This window comes from Electrophorus electricus, chromosome 20, assembly GCF_013358815.1.
Source record: "Electrophorus electricus isolate fEleEle1 chromosome 20, fEleEle1.pri, whole genome shotgun sequence".
Classification (NCBI taxonomy): domain Eukaryota; kingdom Metazoa; phylum Chordata; class Actinopteri; order Gymnotiformes; family Gymnotidae; genus Electrophorus; species Electrophorus electricus.
Genome location: NC_049554.1, coordinates 15,369,803 through 15,380,837, shown reverse-complemented (window position 1 = coordinate 15,380,837; position 11,035 = coordinate 15,369,803). Strand labels below are relative to the sequence as shown.

General features: G+C 45.1%; 1 protein-coding gene across 1 annotated transcript in view; it reads right to left on the bottom strand.

Moving 5' to 3' along the window:
- The window catches only part of mmel1 (membrane metallo-endopeptidase-like 1), a 16,064-nt gene extending 8,265 nt beyond the window's left edge, over window positions 1–7,799 (bottom strand). The window contains exons 1-15 of the mRNA XM_035520173.1: window positions 7,705–7,799; window positions 5,430–5,596; window positions 4,497–4,559; window positions 4,028–4,189; window positions 3,718–3,798; window positions 3,099–3,194; window positions 2,455–2,573; window positions 2,216–2,281; window positions 1,984–2,118; window positions 1,544–1,633; window positions 1,310–1,446; window positions 1,122–1,215; window positions 682–816; window positions 487–585; window positions 91–174 (exon numbers count right to left, since the gene is read on the bottom strand). Of these exons, the coding sequence (XP_035376066.1) occupies window positions 91–174; window positions 487–585; window positions 682–816; window positions 1,122–1,215; window positions 1,310–1,446; window positions 1,544–1,633; window positions 1,984–2,118; window positions 2,216–2,281; window positions 2,455–2,573; window positions 3,099–3,194; window positions 3,718–3,798; window positions 4,028–4,189; window positions 4,497–4,559; window positions 5,430–5,586 (1,518 nt within the window). The 5' untranslated portion in view covers window positions 5,587–5,596; window positions 7,705–7,799. The remainder of the gene's footprint in view (window positions 1–90; window positions 175–486; window positions 586–681; window positions 817–1,121; window positions 1,216–1,309; window positions 1,447–1,543; window positions 1,634–1,983; window positions 2,119–2,215; window positions 2,282–2,454; window positions 2,574–3,098; window positions 3,195–3,717; window positions 3,799–4,027; window positions 4,190–4,496; window positions 4,560–5,429; window positions 5,597–7,704) is intronic.
- Window positions 7,800–11,035: the final 3,236 nt, after the last annotated feature.

Sequence of the window (11,035 nt, the reverse complement as noted above, 5' to 3'; positions counted from 1 at the left end):
AAGAACTCATTTACAATCACGTCTAGTTCTAGCTCATGAAAAATTCAACTCAGAAAGGGAACTTTAAAAGTCAGAGTCTTTAGGGCTCACGTGAATATACTCCTCATCAAGTTTCTGGTTCTCCTCTTGCAAAATATAATCTGGGTAGCCGATTTGCTCTGAGATCGCCAAAGCCTGAAACACCAAACACACAGTGATTATCTCAGTAGATTCAGCAAACACATTAGTTCCCAAACACACTTGTCCTTTGGTACACTTGGTTTTTGGTACGGTCAGTGGTAGCTGTCCAATACAGGCAGCAGAGAAACACGTTCATGACAGATAAAACAATCCCTGAACGTCCATCCATTCGCTTCAGCTGAACACAGGGTGAGTCCTCCTTCTCCCAGAGGTGAGTGCTTTCTGCTACTGGGGCTCTGCTGTGGCAGTCCAGGTGAAGTTAGTTCTCTAGCACTTCCTGTGCCGTTCTGATTAGTGCATCCTCACCTTCTCTCTTGCCTTTGCGTTGGACTGGTCATCCATCCAGTTCAGCTCCTCTAGTGTTTCTACATAGGCTTCCCGAATCTTTCTAATCAATTCACCAACCTACACACACACACACACACACACACACACACACACACACACAATGAATTACTTTTCACACCATTCTGCAGTATGGAACCGTGGGCTGGTGTTGGCACTCCCCATGCGTTTGCTGTCTCCGGCGAAGGTCTCGCGCACATACAGAGCCCCAACTGCGTTCTCCATACTGCTCTGCACATATCGCACGCAGTCCCGCCAGCGTGCCTCCTCCACCGTTGTACCGTGCAAGACCTGCGCGCACACACACACACACACACACACACACACACCACCCCAAGTGGCTGGTCTAGGTGAACACACACATCAACACCATGCACTGGTCTACCTGTTTTGGGAAAGGTGTTTTTTTGTTGTTGTTTGTTTGTTTGTTTTTTAAACAAAGCTCTTGGGTCTTCTGAAGGTATTTGTGGATGATCTTTAGTGTGCAGGTTTTGATGATATGGGGGTTGAGGGACATAAGTGGTTCCACGTCTCTGCACAGTGTACTGAAACGGGTCCCGTGTCCTCTAGCTGGGCGTCCCGCATGCTGGACTGACCTTTCTGTAGTAGGCGCGCACGTCTTTGAAGCGGCGGCTCAGGGTGCCGACCCTGTCCATAACGAGCATCCAGACCAGGTAGTTCTGCACAGTTCTGCACGATGACACAGAACACAGCAAACACACTGACACATGGTACATGCCAGGCATTAATAACGTTTGAATCTAGTCCATAAGACTGAAAAAACCTGCGGTTATATCGAGACAGGACCCTGTCGAGCTGCTCCAGGTACGGCGTGCAGTAGACCACGATGGGCTCGTCTGCCTGCACCACCACAGAAACGCTCGCCATGATTTCCTGGATGTAGTGTGTCCAGTTAAATCCCTGCACACACAGAAAGATGCGTTACGTCTCCTCCCAGCTGACGCCTCTCCCGCAGTTCCTTGCTCCGCTTGATTGAACGTTACGGCACAAGACTCACATCAAGGCCAAAGGTCTCCTGCAGGTCACTCAAAGTCATCTTGTTGTAGAGGACAGTGATGTCACTACGCGCTTCGGCTGTCGACGTCGCCTAAGAACACACGGGAACGAAACATGGCACTCGGTTGAAGTACGCCTCACCTGACCGTTCTCCACGCAGCAGACGCCCTGATGCTACAGATGAGATCTACAGGGTTAAATCTCTAGGGCTGTTGAGACGAGTATGTCTTTAATTACACTGGCATTAGTCTGGCTGTGCAGGTCGTCCAGCTCTGGTGATTTTAACTCAGAATGCTCTGGAGGGCACTGCGGGTTGCAAAAGTTTCCCAGCCTTTTCAAATCTGATTGGTTTGACAAGTTGTTACTGAAAGCGGGTGGCGCGTTTGTTCTCTGTCAGGCTGACAGGCTCTTGGCGCTGCTATGGGATGCTAGGCTACTCACATTGGCGATATCCCTCTCAAGCGCCAGTACTTGCATCATTTCCTCCCACACACGCTCATCCTCCTGGGTCAAGTTCCTGTCCTCCCGTGCTATTATTGCCATGGAAACCATGAACTGCAGGTAGGCCTCACGCACCTACCCATATAGGTGAACATAGACAGGTGAACACATTCAGGTTGTTGATACCTGTATTTATAAAGTGGGCGGTAAACACAGAGAAAGTGTGATTTACCTTTTTGTAATTGCCATTGTTGAAGTAATAATCTCTGGAGGGCATTCCTAGTGATGGCTGGTCAATCTGTAAAAACAAGCAGGACAACTTTAAACACTATCAAATGAATCTTTAAGGCATAATCCACAACAGCGTGTTTTGGAAACATCCGATTCTGTGTGGAAAACTTTAATGTCAGAGTCTGTAAAGCCCTTTCGTATGATAATCATTGTAAACGCTTTGCAATATGGTTCTCTTACGTGAATGACATGATGACTGGAGTCGCGATCGTCAGGCCACACGAACATGTCCAGCAGCACCTTCCTGTTGTATCGCGTGTTCAGAGTGGCCAGGGTGTCCTCCAACCACAGCGGCTCCTCTGGCAGCAAATGCAGAAGAGGTCAGAGCCTCTGAGAACAAGAACAGCTCCCGTATCACGTGATGAAACGCTGCCTGCCTTTAACGCAATACTCTAATGAGATCAGCTTTGGCGAGAACAGTTAAGGGGACAGACTGCATCTTATACTGGTGTTTGCATTGAACATATTAACTGGGTCTTTCCCAAAAAACCCTTGAATATTCATTCAGCAAAAGTTGCTGTCTGTGCGCACACATATATGGCACTAATGAAGTTTAAGTTTTCATCGGCCATTACGTTTAATTCTAACTTCCTCACTCAGGGGTACAGGGTAGTAATTTGGGTCTCAGTGCTAATCAGAGACGCAAGAGTCTCTCATCTTTGACTTTTATGCCAGTCTGCTGCGGCTCGGGATCTGCAGCGCTCCAGCCCTTATCAGGTCTCTTGAGAACCAGCCTCACTGCCATTGTGTTTTTCCCATTTAGATAAGGCACTGCTGCCCTCCCTCCGTGACAGCAAATTGGGGTGCCCAGTATCTTCCTGTACCTGCTGTGCTGCTCCAGCCCTCTGACGCCACGGGCCAGTCCCCCATAGCGTCAATAAGCTTGAGCAGGGGCTGTGAGGTGCGCTGCTCGATCACACCTGCAGGGGGCAAAGCTGCAGCTTTACGCCAGTCATGAGACACACAGCAACAGCAACCGCCTGGTGTTGGACCTCTGCTGACAGACCTGGTCCCACCAGCCAGCATTTAAAACATGCAAGGCCATTGTGTGTGCTGCTTGGACTACATCAGTCCCCCACCTTTACCCGTGACCATCTCTACATTAACTATTCAGGAGCAAGGACACTAATGTTATTGCACACCGGTTAAGAGAAGTGCCAGGGGTCTCCCATGATGGCAGCTAGCTGATTTAGTTCAGTTTGGAAGCACAGTGTGGTAACTGCCCTGCTCAACCGGCTGCTAGTCTAGTAGTAGCAAGTCACCCCACTGCGCTGGACTCTGGACCTCCAGGTCCAGAGCTGAGCGTTTGATCGGGGTCGTGTAGGGACTCAAACTAGAAAGGACTGTGTCACTGAAAGGTGTTAAGGTCTTATCACTGACTAATATTCATGCTTGTGAAGGAAAATTGAAGCATCAATACAGAGACACTTGGGCATCACTTACTCTCATTCATACATGACCGGTACAGCACTTTGGCTTTCCTGAACGCGTCCCGGTCACATGTGCACTCAGTCTCCAGAACTCCTGCAGAACAGCAAAAACACAACGTACAGATCATCATTTAACCCACTACGTCTTTTAATCCAGCAGAACTCCTAGCCTGCCAACAACACCATGTGGAACGAGCCAAACGGAGGCTGTGGTGTGGTGTGTGTGTGTATGTGTGGGGTGTGGTGTGAAGGCTGTGGTTTGGTGTGGTGTGGTGTGGTGTGGTGTGTGTGTGTGTGTGTGTGTGTGCAGTGTCCCAACTTACCCTTGAGCACAATCTCCAGCTCATCCCGCAGAACGTTAAAGACGCTGTGGAGGGAGCTGCTCTCTGGGATCACATGCCTCTCCAGCCAGCCTCCGCAGGCGTGCTGGTAGAAGTTCTGGCACGGGTCCACTCTGGGATCCATGTTCTGCAGCAGCCTCGCCGCTGTGAGGACATCAGCCACGTACAGTTACGCCTGCCACCTCACTGCCGATCACACTTCACATCTTCATGAACAGAAAGCTGCCACACTTATGTACATGTGTACTCGGAATGTTTTAATGCTACTATATAAATTCTAAACTCAGGTTCTTACAACAGTGAAAATGAGTAACAGGATAGGCTCCCAAACCTCTGAAGACCACCTGGAATTGTTTTATGCTGTTCAGACCACGTCTAGGATATAAACCTTGCTGAACCACTGCTGTCTTAACCTTAAGAACGTGTGTGCAGCGTATTCAGTTGAGTATACCTGCAGTGACACAGTCTGGGGTCATGCAGATGTTGCTGTGGTTCCTGAAGCGATACTGGAGCCCTGTATTAAAAAAACAACAACCAAGTAGTTCCATTGCAAATGCAGTCTGATTTGTTATGGAACTCTCCACACAGAATCTGTAATGCGGTCCAAATAAAGTTTGCCTTTCTAGTGTCCTTCATGACATAACGGACCCAAAACTAGCTGACTGATGTGCAGACTGCAGTGCGCGTGCATTTCACTTTCACTGTAGCTGGAATCCGGACTGCCACCTTGTCCTGCACTTACAGCTGCCCTGACATAACCTAAAATAACCTCTAAAAGCCACAGATCAACTTTAAAGAGCCTGGCTGTACTGGTGCACGGCAGTCGGGCCACAGTCGGCCTAGACGGCGGCTGGGACACAGTTTCTGCATTGATCATCTGGAACTGGTTTGGTCAGCTGTGACATTGCTGCTGCCTGGAGCTTCTGATAACAGTGTATGGAGATGAAACATGGAGCAGTTACAGGAAGAGGGGGCACATAGCCTCACACGGCTAAATCACACAGCTGGGGTTTGAAAAGGGCTTTAGATAGCTTTTCGCTTTATTTATTTATTTACACCACCGACAGAGGCTTTGTCGTAGGAATGTAAACACTGTACCTTTTGACGTTCCCGTTGTGTGTGAGTATTCTGAAAATGACATGAGGAAAAGTCATTCTTTAAAAAACGATCCACTAAATGCAAGATTTATAGTTTCTCGTTAACTCACTAAATGTTACTGGGGAAAATTAAAACCACAGCTGTAATTATAAATCATCAATTACTCCAATTGCTTGGAGTTCCGTCTCAAAAAGCTATGAAAGAGCGCGTCTGCATGTCTGGAGAGCAAATATTTCAAATGCAACATTTTCACGTTGTGTACAAACATCAGGCGCGTGCTCCTTACCTTTGCGCGCGGAGGCGTACAGGACGATCATTCCCGCCAAAGCACAGCTCGTGAGCAGTAACATGATGGACAAACCAATCTCCACGAGGCTGCACCCGTGCCGTCTGGGTTTAGCTGTCTTCTCCATTATGTCCATCTGGCTCTCCGACTTCCCCATCGTGTAAAGTCTGTGAAGTGATGAAGCACGCCCAGTGACGGCAGAGTAGCCTGCATCACACACGACGCCAACTGCGAGGACGCGCGAGCGCTTCTGCAAGCGCAGTGCAGTGGAGTCGCGTGTTGAACGGGTGGGGAAGCAACCAAGCGTGAACTCTTGTATGGTACCTACTGTTCAGTGCAGCCTGGTCTCAACATGGAAAATACGCAGAATATAACTTGTTTGGAATAAGTGATCAGAAGCAGGACATGATAGCAGTGTTTCCTCAGAAACCTCCATCTAGGCTCCCTGACATGGAGGCCAACACAAGCCTTTTAGAGGTTTTAGGTTTTAACCTTTGTAGCTCTTGGTCTCAAGCGTTATCCTCTGTGCGTTTACTCTGCTCAACTCCGCTGGTTCTGAGGCACTCACTTTCATAGTTGGAGAGAGTGGGGTTTCCAACACTGCCGAGTCTCTGTGGAAGGCCCCCTGCCTCAGAACTACTGCACCTGCCCTTCCTGGGCTTCGGCTGACGTCACACTCCTAAGCACGCGTGACTGACGTTGCACTTCTTCATCCAGACAAATGTTACATTTGTTGGATACCATCTGCATCTTACACTACAAGACACCCTGCTGGGCCTCGTTTATAAAACCTTGCAGGAATTCCAGAGTGAAAATGTGCGCGTGCACAAATAACACATACAAATTCATGCACATCTGCATGTCGTTTCTTCTTTAGAATTGGCAAAATGTTTGTTGATATAAGATGTTTGCAACATTTTAAAATAAAATTGTATCGACAAGTTCCGATAATTTCTTTAACTATATCAACAAACATTTTTAAACGCTAAAGCAATTTTCCTAAAAACTTGAGTGGAAAAGTGACCAATACGTTAACAGTCTTCTTTAACACGTGCAGACACGGATGAACATCATATCCTGCCCTGTTATCATCCATAAAATCCATAAATGGTCAATGCAAATTATGAATACTTAAATATGGGGTGTCCCATTCATTATTGTTTGAGATGTTGGCGACAAAAGGCAACAAATAAGAGAAATTTTGCAGAACGTATTGTGGACGTTCTTGTGATGGAGATGGAGACGAGAAAAACATAGTTTGGTGTCGTCAGCAATAAACACAAACTTGAGTACCAGAAGGTAGCTGCACAGTTAGTAGTGTAGTCAGTAGTGTTCCACAAGCACACTGTTCCAAAGGTGAAAAAAGATCAGACTTAAAAGTAAAGAAGTGACTTGTTTTGTCAAGGCAGAGTGGAGTAATGCAGGCTCACTCCTAACAGACGATGGCACCTTTGTTCAAGTTCAAGTTTGGTTTATTCGTCACATACATAGTCAAACACAGTATAACACGCAGTGAAATGGTGGAGAGTGCTCTGTCCAAACTGAGGAAAGGAAACAGGGGTGCATAGAGAAAAATGTATATATGCAAGATAAATATATATTATCTGGCCATTTGAGATGGCCAGTGCTGCACTCCACAGTGGAGCATCATGGTACTGCCTCTCCTCTGTGTTCTATGTGTTACTAAATGGGATAAAGGAGGCTGTGATCACTGTGTGCCCTCCATTCCTCCAGACACCGGATGTATGGCGCATTAATTTTGCCACCCAGTACGGTGGGTATTGGTGCTTTAGGATGTCTTAGGCACCCCTGATCTATTAGTTACCTCCACGTACACATATGTGGAAATGTGTATGTGAGTACTTCAGCCAGACCAATGATACAATGAGTCACTTGCACTTTTCAAGATAACGAGAGCAACTGGATGTAACTGTATGCAACAAAAATGAAAAAGAAAACATTTAAACTAAGAACATAATTAACACAGAAACAAAATATACATTGTGTGATGCTTAATATGGACATCATGGGTATATGGAATAATTTGATCAAGTGATGGCTAATTGAATAGAATTTTAAAAACAAAACAATTTAATAAAAACCTCAAATCCAAATTTGTTTATATAGTGCTTTTTACAACAGATGTTCACAGATATTCTTTTAAGTTACATGTGATAGTATCCAAGCGCAGTTATTTCTGTTGCCACCAGTACTTGATGGTAAGTTATGTGCACTCCACCATGTTCATCGTATTGTACAGCAGACTGTCTCTTACCTTTTCTGTGATCAGGTGAATCCCAGAGACCCTCCGTTTCTCAAACACCCTTCTAGGTTCTCACCCAGAGCTGCTGTGGCAGAAAAGAAACAGCATGCAGACAGCTGGACGCCAGAGGGACAATCTGTTCCCATCTGGCTCTGAGGGACAGAGTCAAGAGAGAGAAGGTGGAGGGTAGGAGAGCAGGAGGGAGGGGAAGTGATAGGGGTAAACAGAGATGCTCGCTGAACCCCACTGAGATGGTGATGGTAACAATACAACATAAGTATGTCCACTAGAGGGCTTTAGTGAGGGGCTGCTGTCATCTGTGCAACACACATGTGAAAACTGATGTGTTCTGTCTGGATTGTTTGTCAAAATGCAGTTCAATATTGTAAATGGGCTGCTAGTAAAAAAAAAAAAGAATTCAGATGGATTTTGGAACACATTTTATTTTAACTCAGTTCACATTACAGTAGCTGATGTTCATTAACCCAGAGAACGAAGAGTGAGTTTATGCCGCTGATGGCTTTATTAACCTACAGGGCTGCGGGAGTCGATGTGCGGCAGAAGGCGTAGGTTAATCTGTATATAGGTTAATGTCTGCTGCCTCATAAACGCGGCTAAGAGACCAGGCAGGAGGACGGGCACAGCACTGCTGGAGAGGGTTGGCAGGAACTGACCTCAGCTCAGTGGAGATGTGAACTCCACCCCCACTGGTGTCACAGTGAAATGGCACTGTGCTGAGGCGCATTAGTAGCCTGATTAGCCACTGTAATTATCTGAGATTAGACAGCGCAGGAGACGCTGGAGCCTGGCGTGTCATAGTCCAGCTGTCAAAATTGCCCAGCACATCGTAACACGCCAGCGAGGATAAAGACATGGAGAAAACTATAGGGGAATATGGGTCAATACCTGCTAATTGCAATAGTCCATTAAAATCCATCTCAATAGGCTAATCTCTGTACAATCTTGCCCAGTTACTTAAAGGTGTAAATGAAAATTTCTGAGCCTTTAAATATTCCAAACAAAAGCCTTTTATTACAGCAGCTGTTGTCAACAAAGCAGTTTTACAAATGTCCCCAGTGAGCAAACCAAGGGCGACTCCCTAGAGCACGAGGCCTAACCTCCTCTGGCAAAAGTACTCTCACAATCCCAGTAAATGTCTGTCTGCCTCTAGGATCTTTTCTTGTCCTTAAGTAGCTGACATTCTAGCGTAACTCTGGAAAAGACAGGTGCACTCTCAGCATCTGCTGCTGGCTGGTGCCCGTTATGGGCTGTGTTTTCGTATATGAATGCAAGGTCTCTGAGAGGAGGAGTCGTGCTTTTCTCAGCTAGAACGGGAGTGCATCTAATTAGTGTACTAGCGTGGATAGAACAAATGCAGCCATTAGAGATTTATTTGCTGCACTGTGTACAAACTGGAATGTTTGCTTCATGCTTGCTCAGAATTCATGCGTATACTTCACTGTCTCAGTGACTGCGAGCTTAGCAAAACAAGCCCTGAAAGGTTTTTAATTAGGTTGTTGAGGTGGAGATTGTGCTGTTAAAGGGTGAGTTAGATGGTATTTGCTAAAAGCCCATATTATAATTCTTTGAAATGTTTTGAGAAAAGCCACCTCTCTGAGGACCCTGATTATGCTTCCTTTTATAAACTTTTTAAGTCATAATAATAATAATTTGTTTATTTGTTTTATACAACTTTTTTTTTGTCTGATTGGAGTTGAAAATAGACTATTACCTTATGGACTGTTTCACCAAAGAATTGTAGTCTTAAAATCACTTCAACTCAAGCGTCATCTCAAGTATACCTCAGTCATCTTGAACTAGGTCTCTGCTATTTTCATGATACCCTTATTTTCAAACAGCTCTAGGTTCAGAAAAATAAGTAAGAGAAATAATAAGAAAAATGTGTATAAAATAGGTTATAAATAAGTATGCATATATAAGGTATTTACAATAATTTTAATATACTTTTACTTATATTAGTCTACACTTACATTAGTCTATAGCCATGACAATGTTAAGGAACTCTCAATATTTCAGTCTATAAAATTTCACAGAACCTACACTAAGCAGGACCTAAGAGTAAAGGTTTGCCTAACCTGTATACCTATATACCTAGAAATAACTGAGACTGGGCTTCAACTTGAAGAAAACTTTATCTATCTACCTTAGCGCCAGTGTTAATGTCTACTGTAGGGCCAGTGTTAGTGTCTACCTTACTGCTAGTGTTACTGTCTCACTATTGTCTACCTTAATGTTAGTGTCTACCTTAGCGCTAGTGTTAATGTCTTACCTTAGCACCAGTGTTAGTGTCTACCCTAGTGCTAGTATTAGTGTATATCTTAGTGCTAGTGTCTACCTTAGTGGTAGCGTTACTGTCTCGCTAGTGTCTACTTTAGCGCTAGTGTTACTGTCTTGCTAGTGTCTACCACAGTGCTAGTGTTAGTGTATACCTTAGTGCTAATGTCTGCCTTAGTGCTAGTGTCTACTTTAGTGCTATTGTCTACCATAGCGCTAATGCTAGTGTCTACCTTAGTGTTAGTTTCTACCTTAGTTTCTACCATAGTGCTATTGTTAGTGTCTACCTTAGCAATAGTACTACTATCTACCTTAGCACTAGTGTTAGTGTCTACCTTAGCGCTAGTGTTACTGTCTCATTAGTGTCTACCTTAGTGTTAGTATCTAGCTTAGCGCTAGTGCTACTGTCTACCTTAGCAGCAGTGTTGGTGTCTACCTTAGCGCTCGTGTTAGTGTCTACCTTAACGCCAGTGTTAGTGTCTACCTTAGTGCTAGTGTTAGTGTCTACATTAGCACTAGTGTTAATGCCTAACTTAGCACCAGTGCTAGTGTCTACCTTAACGCTAGTGTTAGTGTCTACCTTAGCGCTAATGTTACTGTCTCACTAGTGTCTACCACGCTTGTGTTAATGTCTAGATTAGCAGTTGTGTAAATGTCTACAATAGCACCAGTCAACCTTAACGCTAGTGTATACCTTAGCGGTAGTGCCTACCTTAGTGATAGTATCTACCTTAGCGCCAGTGTCTACCTTAGCGCTAGTATTACTGTCTCACTAGTGTCTACCTTAGCACTAGTGTCACTGTCTTGCTAGTGTCTACCATAACGCTCGTGTTAGTGTCTACCTTAGCGCTAGTGTTAATGCCTACCTTAACGCTAATGTCTGCCTTGGTGCTAGTGTCTACTTTAGTGCTATTGTCTACCATAGTGCTAATGCTAGTGTCTACCTTAGTGTTAGTGTCTACCTTAGTGCTATTGTTAGTGTCTATCTTAGCGCTAGTGTTAGTGTATACCTTAGCACTATTGTTAGCGTCTACCTTGACACTAGTGT